Here is a 17,948-nt window from a genome sequence, read left to right on the forward strand (position 1 = left end):
GCCGCACGCACGCCCGCATGGGAAGGCCAGTAACACGCAACTCCACATGGACGAGTGGACGACGGCTTCCAGTTGGCGGGTGCCGATACCATCTTGAAGCGCTGGGTGCTCGCTCATGGTGGTTATACGGCATGCAGGAGCGCGGCGTTCGTGCAGGAGGCCACATTTGGGTGCATGTAAGAAATAAATGTTTGCATGGGTGGATTGCGTGGATATCTATTATGTACGCAGATAGCAGAACAGGCTCTGGGCCACTGGAAGACGGGACTGAGAAGATGGCCAAGTCGCCCATCGGAGGAGAGAGCAACGGAACCGCGTGATGACAAAGAGACGACGGGACGGGACGAGGCCGGGCCGGAGCCGAAGACGGCACCCCGAAACCATCTCATGCGCCCGACAGGTCGCCGCCTGTCTGCTGCTTCCACTTCTGCGCGAGAGCCATGACATTGGACAGATTCGTGGCCTGCTGGTCGTCGGCCGGGAAGATATAATCGATGTACTCCTCCCACGAATCGTCGTCAAGCCGGCGCCGACGCTTCGTCTTGCGCGGCATCTGCTTCTGCACCGACTCGATATCCTCCTCACCGCCGTGCGTCCGCTCAAACGACAACCACGCGTTGAGCAGCGACACGCGTTCGTCCTTCAGGTCCTTGTCGCGCATGCTCTTGTGCGCCCGCTCAAACACCTCGCGCGCTCGCGCCTTGGCCTCCTCACTGACCGGCTGCTCCTCCTCCGCCTCCTCATCCTCATCGTCCTCGGGGATGTTGAGCTCAAAGTGCGCATAGCTGATCCAGACCTTAACATGGTCCGTCTTCTCCAGCAGCCGTTCATAGAGCTCGCGTGTTCGCTCATACTCGCCCTCCTCTTCCTCGAAATCGATGTATGCCTTCCACAACAGCTCCGGCATGTCAAGCTGCACCTGCTGTACCGCGAGCTCGAAAATGGCCCGCGTGCGCTCCAGGTCGTCGAGGCCGCGCTCCAGCTCCGCGAACTTGATCCACGTCTGGCAGTTGGCCGGGTTGTACTCGATATGCTTCTCGTACAATGTGCGACACCGTACAAACTCGAAGAGCCTGCGCTCCAAGTCGACGTAGCCGTTAAAGATCTTGTCCTTCGGGCACATGCCAATGGCCCGGCCGAGAAGCTTCCTCGCGGCCGTGAGCTCGCCTTGCCGCATCTCAAACTGCGCCGCCATGAGCCAGATTTTGGCAAAGGTAAACTTTTTGTGGGGGATTAAGCCCAAGCAAGTGTTGTAAATCTGTCGCGTCCGCTCCACATCTCGTCCCTCCATCTCCTCCCAGATGGCGTAGAAAACCCAGAGGTAGATGTACCGTCGCCAGTGACGCTTTTCCTGCGTCGGTGGGACTTGGGCAACGGCCCTCTCGTAGACATCCCGGATGCGATCAACATCCTGGGACGACTCCTCTAGCTTGGCGTAGTCAAACCAAGCATCGTAGTTCTTGGGGTTCTCTCGGACCTGGTCCTCGTAGTACACTCTCCTCTTCGACAGAATGACATCTTCAACGCCGTCTTTGTCACCAAACTGCTTCTCGAATGTCGTGTAGGCCTTATGGAGGATCATTGACTTGGATCGCGGTAGGCGATCGAGGGCATACTTGTAAATCGCCCTGGATCGCTCGTACTCCTTCAGTTTAGCCTCGAAACGGGCGTACGCGATGAACAGCTTCTCATCAACAAATTCATCGCCCAAAGCCTCCACTGCGGTCCCGAAAACTTCCCGAACGAGGTCGCTGGTACCGTACTCCTCCTCGAATTTGGCCCACTTGATCCAGTTCCGGGGCTCTGGGTGAATCATAGTGAAGGTCCGGAAGATGTCACGGGCCCGGTCGAACTCGCCATATCGCTTCTCGAGCTTGATGTATGAGCTCCATGCCGCCTCATCTGGCTGCCACTGCATCCAACGATCGAAGACTTGTCGGGTTCCGGGGACGTTGCCGAGCATCTCCTCCATGTAGACGTATTTATACCATAGCTTGTCGACTCGCGGCTGGCGCGTGACGGCACGATCGAGCAAGTTCCGGGCATGATTGATGTTTCTCGCCTTCATCTCCGACTCGATGTATCGAATCCAGAGTGGAACCGAGTTGGGATGCACATCGAGTGCGCGCTCGAAGACGGATCGCGCACGCGCAAACTCCTTTTGTTCCAGCTCCCATCCCGCATAGCGCATCCAATTGTTGAGGTTGACCCGGTTTCGTCGCACATAGTCCTCAAACTCCTTGCGCTTCCTGCCCTGGTACTCATGGAGCTCCTCGAGATCGGCAAACCGCTGGGTCGGGGGCTGGAGATCAACTTCCTGTCGGTCGACGGCTTCGCGGAGTAGCTGTTCGGCGCTGATCTGAACGGGCGCGGCGGCCTTGTTCTTGACCCTCGGGGGGCCCCTCGACGACTCCATCTTGCGCGACGAGTGCTCTTTGCAGAGATACGAAGATGGAAGTGGTGAGAGGTGATGGATGGGGTTGATCTGACGTTTCTGTGGTTGATGAAGTGGAAGCGAGCAGACGCGACATCAACAAGGCTCAAAAAATTGGGCAAGTGGCTGACTATCGTCGATAAGATTGTGTTTGTGGCGCACGGGCCTTCTAGTGTGGCGTCTGCTCAGCCTTGCAGCCTGGCAAATATTTGTAACCCTTGCGCCCAGGCACGTCCTGTCGCGAACCACATTCCTTTCATCACCTTAATCAGCCATCTGCCACCAACATGACGACTGTCGCGGACGACTTGCTTAATGACTTCGGAAGCTCCGGCGATGAGGCCGAGGATGTCGAAAACAACAATGGCCTTATCCACGAGGACGAGTCCAACGGCGACCGCGACCGCGACGCCATGGAAGTAGACGGCGACGCCGCGGACGAGGACGACCGACTTGATAGCAAGCCAGAAAACGGTCTTAACGACGTCGAAGATGCGGAGGCTACAAAGGCAAAGATCGAGAAGATGCAGCTCGGCGCAGTTAAGGACGTGCGCAGTGTCGCAAGCCTGATGCAGACAATGGAGCCTGTCCTCGAGGTTAGTACTTCCCCTGGCCGCGTCTTGATGGACGATTCGTTTACATCTGTTCTTTTGAGGGATAGCCCTGACGTGTTGGTTCGGACGCTACAGAAAATTACACACTATCGATCACAAGCCGCGACGCAGAGCACGAACGTCGGAAACATCGAGGATCATCCCGAGTACCACCTCCTCACGCAGTCCAACGGTCTCTCCACCATGATCGATGGCGAGGTAGTCTTGGTGCACAAATTCATCCGCGACCACTACTCAACCCGATTCCCGGAGCTGGAAAGACTCGTGACGACTCCCCTGGAGTATGCTAAGGTAGTGGCCATTCTCGGAAACGGTCCCCTGGACTCGGACAGTATCAAGGCCCTTCAGACCTCAACAGACAACCCTTTGGGGACAAGCTTGAAGTCTGTGCTAGACGGCCCGTCTCTCATGATCGTCACTGTGGAGGCGACGACGTCAAAGGGCCATGAGATGACGGCTGAGGAGATGCAGCGGGTTGTCCAGGCCTGTCACATGGTCATCTCGCTCCACAAGGCGAAACAGACTCTGACGGAATACGTCCAGTCGCGTATGAATATCTTTGCACCTAATCTGACAGCCCTCATCGGCTCTCTTACCGCCGCGCAGCTCCTCAACGCCGCCGGTGGACTCACTGGTCTGTCCAAGACACCAGCCTGCAATATTCCATCATGGGGTTCCAAGAAGAAGCAGTCTGGACTAGCAACAAACATTGGTATCCGGCAGCAAGGATATCTCTACAACTCGGAGATGATCCGTGGTATCCCCAACGATCTCAAGAAGCAGGCCATGAGAATCGTCTCAGCCAAGCTCGTGCTAGCCGCCCGAGTCGATCGCATACACTCAAGCGCCGACGGGTCTACGGGAGAGGATCTGAAATCTGCCTGCCTGGAGCGACTCGAGAAGCTCACGGAGCCGCCGCCAAACAAGGGAAAGCGAGCACTGCCAGTGCCAGACGACAAACTCTCCCGAAAGCGAGGTGGACGACGTGCCCGCAAAGCGAAGGAGGCTCTCGCCATGACAGACCTAAGGAAAGCCCAGAACAGGATGACGTTTGGCAAGGAAGAGAAGGAGGTTGGGTACGGCACGGGCGAATCAACGATGGGCATGGGAATGATCGGACAGTCCAACGACGGCCGGATCCGCGGCATCCAGGTTGATCAGCGAACGCGAGCGAAACTCAGCGCCAAGAACAAGGGCTGGGGCGGTGCCAGCACTGTGGGCGGTGCGGCTTCGTCTATCGGTGGCTTCGGCCAGTCGGCCGGCATCGACCTGCGCGGTAAAGGCTTGAGGGCCTCGGGTGTAGGTAGCACGGTCGGCTCGGCCACGGGCGGTACAGCCTCGTCTCTCGCTTTCACACCCGTCCAAGGCCTCGAACTCGTCGACCCCAAGATGCAGGCCGAACTCAGTAAGAAGCGAAAGATTGAGGAAGACCGATGGTTCAAAGGCGGTACTTTCACTCAGGCTGGTGGTTCATCCAGCGGCTTCAAGGTACCGGGCCTGCCATCAGCTAAACGTGTCGACACCGGAACAACGAAGATGGGACCTCCAGCGGCGCGCAAGTCATGAGGATTGCTAGGAGATGCGAGAATAGATTACTGGGAGACAACGGGAGCGGAACACCATCATCCGAGGAAATATTGTGACGATATTAATGGTCACAGGTTATACTGAGGCAAGAATCACCTGAGACGAGAGATCCATGGGCCGGGAAGTGTTGCAGGCGAACAAGGCGTTCAGGGAAACAATATAAGTTGACTATTCCGAGTGACTTGGTAGGGCAACTATTTTACAGTGTACTTGGTAAAACAGAAACAATCATCATGATAAACTTCGTTGACACGTGGGTGGCGTTGTAGTTGCTTTTTTATTGCAAGACATGTCAGGGGTATACCTATACAATCAACTCGCAAATCCTAGACCCTTGCCGTTAGACAGTTGCTGATCGTGTGAGAGGGAGGATCAATGTGACATCACGAGATATAGTTGCAGATGTTAGATCTCAGGCACAATGGATAAGTTAACCACAACTTGCCAAGATCTGCCATATCCTTGGTCTTTAGCATGCTTCGTCCCCGGTCCGGAACGGTGATCCTGTAGGGTAGGATGGTTCGGCGTGACTGGAGATAAACATCCACCCCATAATGAGGGGCAACTGTCTTACATTCGTCCCATGAACAACCACGAGACTGTAATGCATGCATAAACCAATATGGCCGGGTAGGATGATGTAAATACCAGTGGTAATTCATGCTCGTACGTTTTTAATCTGCCAAGAATCTGTCCGAACTCTAGCACGGATTATGGCAACGTGACAAATGCACATATCGAAGCGTCACGGGCCGTAAAGCCGGCGTATACGACCGACGTGCTCTAAAAGGGAAATCTAGTACCAACACCAGCATTATGGGTTCAGTGTGGATATTTTTGCCTTGCCCAGAGCACTTTCACCGCCAGAAGGGAATGAATGATTCAGAGGCATCGATCATCGGGATTCGAGGACGCTACATCATAACTCAGCCAGCGCGCTAAATAGGCGCGAAGACTGTGGCGCGACTGTGGCTTTGGGTTATTGGGAGTAGCTGGAATAATACTCCATAGATATGCGTTGTTTGCTAGGGAGTGCGGAATCCTGGCGGCAATGAACGCCCAACAAATGCAGCTTTGCTTTTGCATCTCGATGCTTACTCTTGGCCATCTTGATCCGATCGCCCTGAGCAGGGCCCGTACCGCTGATGGTAATATCTGCCCGTTCTTTGCACCAAAGAGGAAGTAGTTTGGTCGTAGATCCGATGACATGAAGGGATACTGGGTATTGGACGATCCACGTGCTCATCCACGACATGATTGTTAAGCTATGACCTGCGGCTGTTATTCGTTCCGAGTGAATCGCCACAATGCAGGCATTGCTTGAGCTGAGACCAGACCCCGAGGATATAAACCGGAGACAATGTTCTTGGTATGACTTGCTTTGGGGCAAAACGTTATTGGGCATGTCCCAACGCAACTCTAATAAATTTTCCTCTCCACGAGCATGTGCGAAAAGCCAGAGAGAGACAATGACAACGCTATGACGTGGAAACGCATGGCGGCGAAGCGGGGAACTAGTAAGCCAGTGGCTTGATTAAGATTCATCTTGCTTTGCAAGGGATACAAAAAAAAAAAAAAAAAAAAAGAAACAAGGGTATGGGGGAATCCCTGGTTGGCAGACGTCCCTCTGTCGTGTATCTTGCACTTTATGGAACGAAGTTCGAAAAGACAGCAGGGTCGCTCATCCGGAGTAAGGGTAAGCTTCTATAGGCCAGTGTTTACGCAAGGAAAGGAGTGACTTGGGGTTTGATATCTATGTAGAACAAGCTTGTGAAAACTCGGACCAAATAATTGAGATTGAAGCAGGGAGTGAATTACGACGTCTTTTGGGCGTGACATATGACATGGCGTAAATAAGGGGTCTCGACCCTGGCCGTGTAACCCCCAGCGTTAGGTGGGAGCGTCGAGATGTGTGACAACGAATGAGAATATGGAGAGTTGATGCTGGTCGTGGACAAGCTCACTTCCGTTGAGGCTCTGACAAGCCGTTGGCACAAGTTAGATGATCTCCGTATCCAGAGTCCATCAGTCCACTCCGTCTCGGCCGGTCAAGCCACCGCTCCCGGGGATGGTACCTGACAATCAATGCCAAGGACGGATGGCGTGAAGGTTGAGGATTGTTAGAGGGTGAGTGATGGATGGGTGACCTCGTGCAGTTGCCGTGATATCCTCTGCTGACGGTTGACGGCTGACGGCATCTGTCTGAGCAAAGTGGCGGCCACATGTTGGGAGCCCCTCGGACGCACCCCGATACAGTACGTCTTGCCCTTGCTTGGATCCCTTTCGTGATTGTTACATGGCAGATCGATGGGACCTGGCGACCCGCTAGGAACACCCTCTTCTCCAAGTCGGACCGGGGAGGGGGAGAGGGGATAGAGGGGATAATAGAAGGGGGGGACCTAGTGCGTAGAGGGTATGCCCCACCAGCCACACCGGCGGGGCGCGTGAGGCTGGACGAAGTACCCACAAGGCATGTAAGCTAAGCCCAGCACCAAGCAGAGAGCCGATCCCCCGCGAAAGTTGAGATCCCGAGCGAACTTCGTTGACTCTATGCTGCCGTGCCCAGAGCTGCCATGATGGGACCCCGAGACCCCGATATCCTGGAAACTGGGTCTGTCCGTCGTCTAGGTACGTACCTGTGTGTCCAAACTTGGGGCTCCTCTTGATCAGGGTCGACTCTGCTTGGCTTGAGTCCACTCACCCCCCTCCAGATTGTCCCGCGCTGCAGATGGCAGCTTTGAAACGCCATCCATCGTCGTTCAGTCCAGCTCGAAATGGCCAGAAATGGCACAGGCAGGCCCCAGGCAAGCCCATGCAAGATACGACTAGGCGGCAAAGCCGTTCGGGTCATTGGCCTAGCCTTGGTCCCAGCGTTTCTGCACCGTTGAGGCCCGAATTTTGTCGGGAACGGCACCAGCAAGCAAGCAAGCAAGCAAGCAAGCAAGCAAGCAAAACAAGCAATGACGCAGTGAAGCTCTCGCACTACCCAATTCCCCGACCGGTCCCGGAGTTAGCAAGCCGTAAGTAAGTTTACTCCGGACTGTGCAGGCAAAGTACTTTCCATATTTGAATTGCCGACAGAACGCTTATTAGGTATGCCCACCCGGTGTAGTAGTTCCCGCTCCAGCAGGTCGTCATCTACCACTATTGTTACGTACCACGTACCTATTTTGCTGCGGAACGTTCGGTTCATGGGCGCATCTCAGTTGCATTTTGGGTGGAGTGGAGAGGGTAGGAGCCATCTTGCGGGCGCTGCAGGAAGCCGCATCGAGCTTGAGTGCTTTGACAGGCAAGAAGGCGAAGAAGGCGACCAAAGGCTAAGATGGTTGCCAAAGTGGCGGCCAAATGTGGTGACGTTTGACGTGCTGGTGGCTTCAGACCAGTCGGGATTGACGCGTACTCACAGTAGGACCCTGAAAACCTGCGACACGGCTGGGTGCACGACACAGTGACATAGGAGGAGGGGTACGTATGGGTACCTATGTATGGGTAGGTATGTATGGGCCGGAGCAAATTGACCGGATCTTGGTCCAATACAAGGCCTGGGAAGGGCTTAATTAGGCTGGCATCCTGGTAGTCAAAGCAGAGTCAATGTGCCGTCATAGAAGGGAGGCCGGGCGGAGATGAGCCAGAAAACCATCCACGGGCCATGGTGTTGTGCAAGAATGGCATCCCCAAAGCGCCTCGCGGCCACTGAGGACGTGTCCTTAGCATTGGTGCAGTCCGCAGTGTGTGGTGTGTCTCAAGGTTCTTTGTCAGGCCAGGGTAATCGAAAAAAGTCAGGGTAAGGTTGGTCTTGGCCAGGCCGGTGGGCAGGGATGGCCGGGGCGGGGACCTTTGGGTGGTGTCCGTCGGTAGCACAGCAATTTAGCACAGCAATTGCACGCTGGAGGCACTTGGGCACGCAGTTAGCAGCGGCCGGTGTGGATAGGACGGTAGGATAGGCCCAGATACGCTACGTACCGAGGTTGGCCAGAACGGTTCCATAAAGGACCCCTGCTTCCCAAAGGTCACCGCCAAGTAACTCGCAAGGTAACTCGCCAGGCAACTCGCCACTCGCCAGACCACCGTCCGTCCGTCGGGGCCGGCAGCCTCCTCCGCGCCGAAAAGACAGGGCGCGGAGGCGACAGAGAGCCTAGAGATATAATAGAGTTTCTAAATTTGCCATTTAGTGCTCTCCACTGCGCATGTGAGGTGTTATTGTCGATGTGCTGGAGTCGATGGCGTCGGCTAGACGAGGAGCACAGAGCCTCGCGCCTCGGGGATGGCGTCGCTCAGACGAGCAGAGCCAAAAAAAATAAAATAACAACCGAAGCCATAGGCGGAATCAAGGCGCGACGGATTCGTTTCGCCTCGGACCCCCGGCCATCGGCGACCGGCGAGCGCGATCGATTACATATTCCTATCGTGTGTATGCAGTCAGTACCGAATGCTGCGCTTCTCCACGGGTGGCACTGACACTGGCGCTGGTGTTGGCGTTGGTTCTGGCGCCCTTTGATGACTGCTGCTGGTGCAGCAATGCTTGTGTTGGAGCCGGCGCCGGTCAAACTGCCCACCTTCTCGTTTCCCTCTCGATCTCTCCGATTATTGGCTGTGGGTGTCCCGGACCTGAGGGACCTGAGGGTTGGAGGGACCCTGGAAGCGACCCTTGGAGCGTCAACGCCCAGGGGACTTTGCCCGCCCCCGCTGCCTCCACCTTCTGTAGCCACTGTAGCGTCCTCTGTAGCTGGTAGTGTCTGGCGGAGAGCTTAAGGGTGGGCCCCCGCCTAACGTTAAGCGGGTCGACTGGCTCCTCACCGTTTCCCCTTCTCGGCGCCCGCAACCGCACCCGGCCGATGGTGGATGGTGGATGGGACGGTGCCTTCCCCATGGAGGACAAAGAGCCAGAGGCTATGGGCTGGGGAACCTTTTGGGCGCCTAAGCTTTCGAGGCTCAATCCCGCTTGTCGCCACGACGGCGACTTCTTGACAAGGCTCGAGTCTGGGCCCTCCGTGGTTGGGTCTTCAATTTTGCCTTTATGGAAAACCTAATTCGTGCTGACAGAGATCGACGCTCAATTATCAATCACCCGGTTCCGCGGCGACTCCGCCTCTATCCTTGCCTCCGAGCCCTTGGACAGGCCTCAATGTGTCTGCCGAATGGGACGTTCGGATCTTTTGGCAAACGGGCGGCTCCTCGGAGAGTCACAGATTGGAGTGAGTGCCGGGGGGGGGCTTCTAGAGCGCGACGTTGACGAGGAGAAGCTTGCATGATTGACTCCCTCCTGCGCCGGCTTGATATCAACAGCAATAGCGGAGCGCTGAATGTTCCTAGGTTCCTTGCGCCAACGGATGTCAGGGTCCAGGCTGACGACTTGTTGTCATGAGCTTGACGTCACCATGGTGTGACCAGGAGGGCCAAAGGGGTCTTGGGGCTCTTGGCCCCCTTGACCGGGCTGGTGTGGTCCCCGTCATCCGTCACTATGACGGTTACTAGTCGTTTACACAGTCCACAGCATCGACGGAGAGTAGGGATCGAGATTACGGGTGAGAAGTCGGGGTCCAGGCACCGGAGTCCCGTTCCGTATCTGTAAGCTGACGCGCTCAGTCGCGACACCGCGGCCGACTGGCGTCGCGTCTATCACGAGATGGTGAGTTGAGAAGACTGGACCCTGGAGCGAGACGGGCATTTTGGAACAACAGTGGTGCGAAGAAAAATGCGAATTTGAAACATGTATGGGAATCTCGCGACAACAGGCGACAGAAGACGGCTGCGGTGGTTGTCGGTCGGAGCTGGGCCAGGGAGGTGTCAGCAAGATTTCGGGGGACGACTTGGGGGGCCGGGCAGTGGTGGTGCGACGGACAAGGCTGTGATGCAATGCGCAGCGACGCGAAGTTGGTGATTGACATGATTATGTGCTCCTTTGGGATGCGAACTGGCACGGTTGCCCCGATGCTGCCCTGATGCTGCCCTACTGCCCTGTCCACTTGGCGATGTTCCCGGTTCGAGTCCCCGAAAAATGTGGATGGAAGTAAACACGCGGGCTTGTGCAACCTCCGGACTGTAGACTCAATGACCTACGGAGGCTGCAATGTACAAGGGAGATACTTGAAGGCGCCAGGGTACTGAGCCCGGAGCCAAGGAGCCTGCGCAGCCAAGAGGGGTTGCACGCTTTTGGAGGCAGTTGCGTCTCCTGGTCGGACCCTTGGCGGGGCCCCTGCCCTTGCCCGCCTTGCCCCAAGAGTGCAAAGCAAAACTCAAGCAAAGACCCTTCCTTGCCTTCTCTCTTCCTTGTCGGTCGTGTCAATAAATCCATGTCCCTGGGGGGGCGGGGGGAAGATTGTCCCACTCACACCGACCCACTACATCTCCACTCCATCTCCACCCCGGTCGAACTGGCCCCGGTCACTCCCACACGCTGGGGAGCGGGAGCTTGGAGCTTGGGATTTTCGCAAGGCAAGGGCAAGCCAGGGCAGGCGCAGGGGTGGCCGACCGCCGACGCCAGAGGCAAGAGAACCCAGGTCGCTCTCGCGACTTTCTCGATCCCGTCGATCGATTGTGGGTTCCATGCGTGCATGTGCAAAGCCCGTCGTCCTTGCCATCCAGTCCCATCTTATCCCCATCACATCACAGCCCATCCAGCGCATACCCCATTCTCAGGTACCTATCCGCACACCTTACCTTACAGTTCAACTCGCTCCATACCGCCGCCGCTTATACGCCTTTACGGATATCCGTGCCTCTTTTTCTTTCTCTTTGCTTTCCTACCACACACCCCTCTATCCACTCTCTCTACCCCCTGTGGCCCCGTGGCTTTGCGACTTTGCGACTCCGTGACTCTGTGCGTGGACTTTTCGGGTCTTGCTCGACATACTCCCATGGTCTTCTCCACGTTCATACGTCTCCATACCCCCCGACCCTGGCCCTTCGCCTTCGGTTGACGGTTCGAAAACCTAATAAAGCTCCAAGCCCAGCCTGCCTCGCCTAGCTTCGCCTTGCCCTGGTTTCTGAAGACGTATCAATTCCTCAGATCATCGTTCTTGCTGATCCTCCCCACTGCGAGCATCTCCTCTCTCTTGTCTCTCGTGGCTTTCTTATTTCCTCCCTCCCTCCCTTGAAAGGACCTTGGACTCTCGGACCCCAACCGTCGTACATTGTCTTGCTTGGCTTGAGCGCATCGCCCAATCTCCCACCCATCTCGCCTCGTCGCCCTCGGTCCTCCATTTACGTTTGCTTTCCCTTTTGGGACTGTTCATCTGCTCATCCAGCGCCATCGGACAACTGTTCCATCACGTCTCGTCAGATCATATGTCGCCGACGTCTGACGACTAGTGCTCATTTCCATTCCATCAACACCATTGCCGTTCTCGCGAACCTGGCGAAATAATACCACGACTTTGGCTACGATTGCAACTGCGAACTTCGAAAACACTCCCGGTGACTGGTCCCCTGGTCCCCTCGCTAGACTCGTTCTTCAATTAAACACACCCGGTGTCGGTGCTTTGTTCTGAACCAGCCTCGCGCCTGACTCAATTTCATCAAAGAGAAGAAGAAGAAGAAGAAGAAGAAAAAGAAAAAAAAGAACCGGATCACGTCCCAAGAAGCATTTTTTTTTGAGACATCTAGTTGCGAGACCTTTCCAAAGTCTCCCGTCCTCATTTTCCAGCTTCTCAGCTTCCAAGCCTCCCGCTTCCCGCTTCCCCAGTGGCCCGCCCCCCCTGCCTTCGCCTCGGTACCCGGTCACTTCCACCCCCCCTGGTCGCCCCCAGGCACCTTGCTTGACTCTACTCCGCCTCGCGCTCGCCTCACCTCGCTTCCTTACCTTAGACCTTCAAACCCGCTGCTTCCGGTTTCTCCAAATCTCGCGACCAGAGCTCGTTCGAACCACAAACGCCAGCCTCTCTTTTCGCGATGCAAGCTCGAGACGCTTCAGGCCGAAAGGTCTCGTTACTCAACGACGACGGTGCCGGCTACCTGGCCCAACGATCTCTAAGCTACCACTCTAACCATGCCCTCGCGCAACAATACTCCGTCTCCGGAAGCGCCGCTTCCTCGCCCAACACTCCCGAGCTTCTGCGTTCCGACTCATACGACTCCCAAATGAGCAACGACCCCGTTTCGCCTTTGACTCCCAACGTTGACTATTATCCGCGACATCAATCCGTTTACTCCATCCCCCACGAGTATGGCGTCGATGCCCACTCAGCCAAACCCGCAGCCTACGCCGAGAGCTCTCGCTCCGCATCCTTTGACGATGACCTCTCCAACCAACCCGCCGCATCGCCCATGCCCGACCGGCCCAGCAAGCGCTACCCATGTCGCTATCGCGACAGCCACGGCTGCGAAAAGACATTTACTACCTCGGGTCACGCCTCGCGCCATTCGAAGATCCACACCGCTGAGAAAGCTGTTCACTGCACTTTCCCAGGCTGCCAGAAAAAGTTCACCCGAGCCGACAACATGAAGCAACACCTGGAGACACACTACAAAGAGAAGACGCGATCCTCGAGTCAACGAGGCCACAAGACCTCCTTCGCCGAAGCCCGCCGCAACTCCTCGTCGGGGCGTAGCTCCGCGTCCAGTCGCTCAGCTGCTTCCAGGGACTCCAAATCCCACTGGGAGACGACAAACCAGTACCCTCTTCCCACCCCCCCGCAGCCTTCACCGAGTCTTGCTAGTGGAGCATGGGACATGCGTGGTCTCAACCTCCCCCTGCTTAACCGCCCAGTCGCTGGCAGGACCCCCAGTGGACTGGACGCCCTGGCAATGGCGGTGGCCTGTCAAGAGGGTGGTTCCTGAGCTTCTTCGGCTCTAACTGGTTGACACCTGACTTACATCCCGCGTCACCCCTCACCATCCATCACCAAACCGCAATCCGCCCTAGTTGATAATCCTAATCTTACTCATCGACCACGCCAAAACTCCACCTCATCCTCACCGCAACCAACCTCGTCTTACCAGACACGACACCACCTCACACCCTTACATACGAAGCATGGTTTTTTCTTCCTTTTTCGGCTACTGATCTTGTTGGCTGCGGGATGTACGAATACACGAAAGGCAATCCTAAGGGAAAGGCGTTTTCTTCCGGTGCTTATCTTTTTCATGGGGATTTGATGAACATGGGCGGTGTCAAAAGTACACGAAATGGCGCCTAGCATGATTTTCCATCTCATCTGGTTTTTAGATATATGACGACAGGAAACCTTTGGGGATATTCCATGGAGAGAAAAGGCACGGCGTTGGGCGATTCTTTTTTTTTTTCATCTTCTGTTGAGTTGATGTGCCCTCGTCGGCGAAGGCGGCCCTGAGCCTGTCTCGCGACAAGGAGCACAATCACAGTGATCTTGATGAGGGCATTGGGTTTTGAGGCATACCCCTGGACTGATACGCTGCAATTACATAGCTGCGGTTTGACGAAAGTTGGAGCAAGATCGATTTTTTTCGTTGCTTACTGGGTTACATATAGCTGAAGGCCTTTGAGAGAGAGGCGCTTCATGGTGTGAATTGATACCACTTTGATCTTTACTTAAATATTGATTTCTATTGTTTTTCTGAGTTATGATTGGTTGAACAACTCGTAAACGACATGGCCACCGGCCTCCGCGCGATCACATTGAGCTCCCCAAGAATGTAAGTATTTATAAGCAAAAGGTCCATCTCTATCCTCTCCCTGGGCTAGTATTCTCGCGACTGAAATATGCTAGAGTCGCAACATGTGTCTATTCCCACAAGTCCTCCTTCTCAGCGCACAGTCTAGCCATCTCAAGCTGCTCATCAGTCTGGCAGACGAGAATGCCATGTTCGGATCCCTCAGCACCAAGATCCTGGACGATGCTGGTGACGGGTTTGGCGTTGCGGGCCTCGTCGAGAGTGAAGCCGAGACAGGCGAGACGATCGACGACGGCGGCGCGGAGTTTGGCGCTGCGCTCGCCAATGCCGCCAGCGAAGACCAGGGCATCGACGCGGCCACCAAGTGTGATGTAATACGAGCCAACGAAGCCGCAGATGCGGTCAACGAAGATGTCGAATGCAAGGCGGCAGGCGGGATCGTCGGAAGCGGCGACAACGCCGAAGTTGGTGGTGCCCGTCATGGCTTTCCAGCCGCTTTGCTTGTTGAGGATCTCCTCGGCGACTGAGATGTGGAGGTGCTTGGTTGATGCAGGAGAGAGCTTACCCACATCACTGGCGTAGTGAAAGACAAGGCTGAAGTCGCGGTAGGTTAGTAACATTTCTTTGACTTCTCTGAGTTATCGTCAATGGCTCGGGGGAGCCTCGCCGACGACCTGCGGTTGGTGTACCAGTAGGTATAGCTGGACTTACCTTGGGTCGACACTGCCGCTTCGCGTGGCACCGGGGAGACCCGCCAACGGAGTCAATCCCATGCTAGTGTCATAGCTCTTGCCTTCCTTGATGGCACACGCACTCGCGCCGCTACCGAGGTGGAGGGCGATGATGTTGAGGGAGCCGACGTCCTTGTTCAGGAACTCGGCGACGGATCGCGTAATGAAAGCATAACTGATGCCGTGGAAACCATACTTGCGCAAGCGATTGCTCTTTGCAATTTTGGGGTTGATGGGATATGTGTAGATGTGTGGCGGGAGGGTAGTATGGAACTGCGAGTCGAAGCAGGCGACGTTGACAGCGTCGGGGAGAAGCCGGATGCACGTGTCCACGATGCCAAGCGCAACGCCGTTGTGCAGCGGCGCTAAATCGCTCAGCTCTTCAAGGTGATGATATGTGTCCTGAGTTATGATCTGAGACCTGTCGTAGTCGCCGCCGTGAACAATGCGATGACAGGCAATGGAGATGTCGGCCTTGGAGCGAATCTCTTGCAGGCCGTCATCGTCGACGAGTGTGTTGAGCAGCAAATTAAAGGCGTCGTCCTGGCTTTTGACCTCATCAGAGACCTCCTTGGCCTTGATGAGCGTCTCGCCGAGGCGGACATATGTTAGCTGGGCGGGCGGGGCAGTGAGGCCGCTGATCTGAGTGTCGGCGATCTGGCGGGGCAATGCATCCTTGTCGGCTGTGAAGACGGAGATTTTGACCGAGCTGGAGCCAGCGTTGATGGCGAGGATAACCTTCATGGCCGCAATGGCAATAGAAGAAACGAGTAGAGTCAATGGATTGACATCGATACCGTTGTGCCAGCAATGGGCGCTAGTTATATGATCATGATATGTGAGCTCGGCGAGGTGCGCTGCTGAATGACGACACACCGTGGTCTGACACCGCGGGGTCAAGGTGGGGGTGGTGTCGCTCCGGGCAGTCTGGCCGCAGTCTGGCCACGGCTGTGGCATGTGGTTTGCTGATGGTCGCGCATTCCGCCGCAATATCTGCCGTCACCCCCCCAAACCGCGCCGAAATCCCACCGGCCCAGGCACTCTACAGGTCTTGCAAGCGAGAGTGTCGCTTGCGTCGTTGTGTGTCCTGCAAAGGCTGTCACCCCACCTGCATGCTGCTGCAGGCATGTGGCTCGGGTTGGTGGTGCTACTGGCTGCGTGGCTGTTCAGGGCGTTGCCACTGCATCGCCTGAGCCCGAGGGCTCTGCGATGCTATCTAGGGTGCGGTTCTGCCATTCCGACACCGGGAGATCTGGAGAGTGTCCCGGCATTATTTGCGGCGAGGGTAGCTCAAAGTGGTTAGGTGGGAAGGGGATGCCGTTAAACTCGCGGTCAGTACTGTGGCAATAGAGCCACGTCTCTAGGAACCGCCGATACGCTGGGGTGATGGTTAGCTGACTGGAAACCGGTTTGGTTGTGATAAGAAGGAGCAATGCCCTGGGACGTATTTACCTTGGCGTTCGGTAAACTGGATGGCCAGGTATCGTATGTCCAGCGACTGCTGAGACGGGCTGGGCTCCGAAGAACTGCCAGTCCTCACCCGAGGACGGATTCGATGAGCCAGGTTGAAACGGCGGTGTTGATGGTCATCAGTCGAGCTGCGGCGTCGACCATGGGCCATGAGTTTGAGCTGTTTCGCACGATCGTCTCGCCCCCGAACCTCGCCGTCGAAGTTGTGTATCTCGTATTCGCGGTACTGGCCGTCGGTCTTATTGGCCCATACGCTGAGCGAGTGGAAGGTCGTATATCGGTCTCTCCATAGCTTGAGCCGTTGGATGGCTCCAATGCCCTTGACTTTCCCAAAACTATCAGTGCGGCCATGAACATTGGTCCAAATCACATCCACGTCGTAGAAGTCGACGAGGTCTTTTCTGCGGACATCGCCCTGAAACTGGATAGAGCCTTCGACCGTGGTGAATTCGTACCGAACCTTTATATACTGGTCGTGGATACAGACGCCTTCGTCCGTCGTATACCGAATTCGATGGGGTTCCTGAAAGGTCAGATACCGTTCCATGTCCGCGGGGTCGTAGTAGGGGCGATGGCGTGAGTGGAGGGTATGGGGGTGGATATCTGAGGGAATGTCGGAGGGCACTGGAGTCGAGTATTAGCCAATGCGCCGGGATGATAGGAGGAGGATGGAGGGCAGGCTCACGGTAGTGCTCGAGGAGTTCGTTCTGGTAGCTGCCCTGCCAAAGGATGCGGCGCTGTTCAGAGCCCACCACTTCCCAGGGGCCGAGATAGACGACACGCTCGTCGGGGGTGTCCTGGAAGAGAATTCTGGAGGAGACCAAGGTCAGAGAGGGTAAAGCAACAATTGGGACCCCGAGAAGATTGAACAAAGCGGGAAGGCGCCAGACGGGATTGTTGAACGTACATTGTTGCTTGGAAGCCGGGAGGGCCGAGGTCGAGGGTGGAAGTTTGTGTGACTGAGCCCTCGGTTGTGGGAGCGGATATGGTCGAGATGCCCGAGGTCGGGGTCCAAGTCGAGTCAACTGGACTGGCGTAAGTACGCCCATACGTTGGCGGGCGACCGAGCGACGACGAGGTAAAGGAGGAGCCCGAGGAGGACATGCTGTCGCAGGTGGCAGTCGAGGGCAAGCTGACTGACCGAGCGGTGGGGACATGTCATGACACGGTCACAACGATGAGAAGCTGGCAGGTGGTTTGTGCTGGCGCCGTCTTGAAGATCCGAATCATCGGGATGGAGGTGCGCGTGGCCGAGTTCCGCACCGCCCTTGGGGTTGGGCAACGAGGACGGGCAGATGAGGATGAGGACTGGTGAAGATGCAAAGCAAATACGCAGAGGGCGGCAGAAGTTTGTTTCTCTCACGCCTCGAGCTCAAGCACGAGCTCACGTTCACCTAGAGCGAGAGACACGCACGCACGCCTTTTGCAGACAACCTAGAGCCCACTCTCAAGACACAAGCACACACTTGGGCGCAGATGGGCATGGGTAGGTAGGTCTACTTGGATGCGGGCAGTAGTGCA

The 17,948-nt window shown here is 56.0% G+C and overlaps 6 protein-coding genes across 6 annotated transcripts; 3 read left to right on the top strand and 3 right to left on the bottom strand.

The window, feature by feature from the left end:
- Positions 1-385: 385 nt before the first annotated feature.
- BGZ61DRAFT_526543 (uncharacterized protein) lies at positions 386-2,531 on the bottom strand (the record flags this gene model as incomplete). Its single annotated transcript, XM_046252971.1, has 2 exons — positions 386-2,433; positions 2,525-2,531. 2 exons carry the CDS (start codon positions 2,529-2,531, stop codon positions 386-388), a joined length of 2,055 nt encoding a protein of 684 aa, XP_046110251.1.
- Positions 2,532-2,687: 156 nt separating this feature from the next.
- Positions 2,688-5,075, top strand: BGZ61DRAFT_440285 (uncharacterized protein). The gene is made up of 2 exons (XM_046244467.1): positions 2,688-3,030; positions 3,124-5,075. The coding sequence occupies exons 1-2, from the start codon at positions 2,722-2,724 to the stop codon at positions 4,612-4,614; spliced, it is 1,800 nt and encodes a 599-aa protein (XP_046110252.1). The 5' UTR covers positions 2,688-2,721; the 3' UTR covers positions 4,615-5,075.
- Positions 5,076-7,598: 2,523 nt separating this feature from the next.
- BGZ61DRAFT_440289 (uncharacterized protein) lies at positions 7,599-8,432 on the top strand. Its single transcript, XM_046244468.1, has 2 exons — positions 7,599-7,659; positions 7,748-8,432. Exon 2 carries the CDS (start codon positions 7,827-7,829, stop codon positions 8,085-8,087), a length of 261 nt encoding a protein of 86 aa, XP_046110253.1. The 5' UTR covers positions 7,599-7,659; positions 7,748-7,826; the 3' UTR covers positions 8,088-8,432.
- BGZ61DRAFT_512895 (uncharacterized protein) lies at positions 8,378-9,697 on the bottom strand (the record flags this gene model as incomplete). Its single annotated transcript, XM_046252162.1, has 3 exons — positions 9,192-9,697; positions 8,599-8,770; positions 8,378-8,530 (listed from the first exon to the last, which is right to left on the bottom strand). Exons 1-3 carry the CDS (start codon positions 9,503-9,505, stop codon positions 8,378-8,380), a joined length of 639 nt encoding a protein of 212 aa, XP_046110254.1. The 5' UTR covers positions 9,506-9,697.
- A 2,510-nt stretch (positions 9,698-12,207) lies between these two features.
- On the top strand, positions 12,208-13,875 carry BGZ61DRAFT_79673 (uncharacterized protein). The gene has a single exon (XM_046257103.1). It carries the CDS (start codon positions 12,526-12,528, stop codon positions 13,411-13,413), a length of 888 nt encoding a protein of 295 aa, XP_046110255.1. The 5' UTR covers positions 12,208-12,525; the 3' UTR covers positions 13,414-13,875.
- A 461-nt stretch (positions 13,876-14,336) lies between these two features.
- BGZ61DRAFT_489448 (Acetokinase family-domain-containing protein) lies at positions 14,337-17,531 on the bottom strand (the record flags this gene model as incomplete). Its single annotated transcript, XM_046250217.1, has 6 exons — positions 14,337-14,820; positions 14,938-15,695; positions 16,061-16,065; positions 16,410-17,051; positions 17,113-17,237; positions 17,335-17,531. The coding sequence occupies 6 exons, from the start codon at positions 17,529-17,531 to the stop codon at positions 14,337-14,339; spliced, it is 2,211 nt and encodes a 736-aa protein (XP_046110256.1).
- Between the last annotated feature and the right edge of the window lie 417 nt (positions 17,532-17,948).

The sequence above is a fragment of the Ilyonectria robusta genome (genome assembly GCF_021365365.1).
Source record: "Ilyonectria robusta strain PMI_751 chromosome Unknown BGZ61scaffold_2, whole genome shotgun sequence".
In the NCBI taxonomy this organism is placed as follows: Eukaryota; Fungi; Ascomycota; class Sordariomycetes; order Hypocreales; family Nectriaceae; genus Ilyonectria; species Ilyonectria robusta.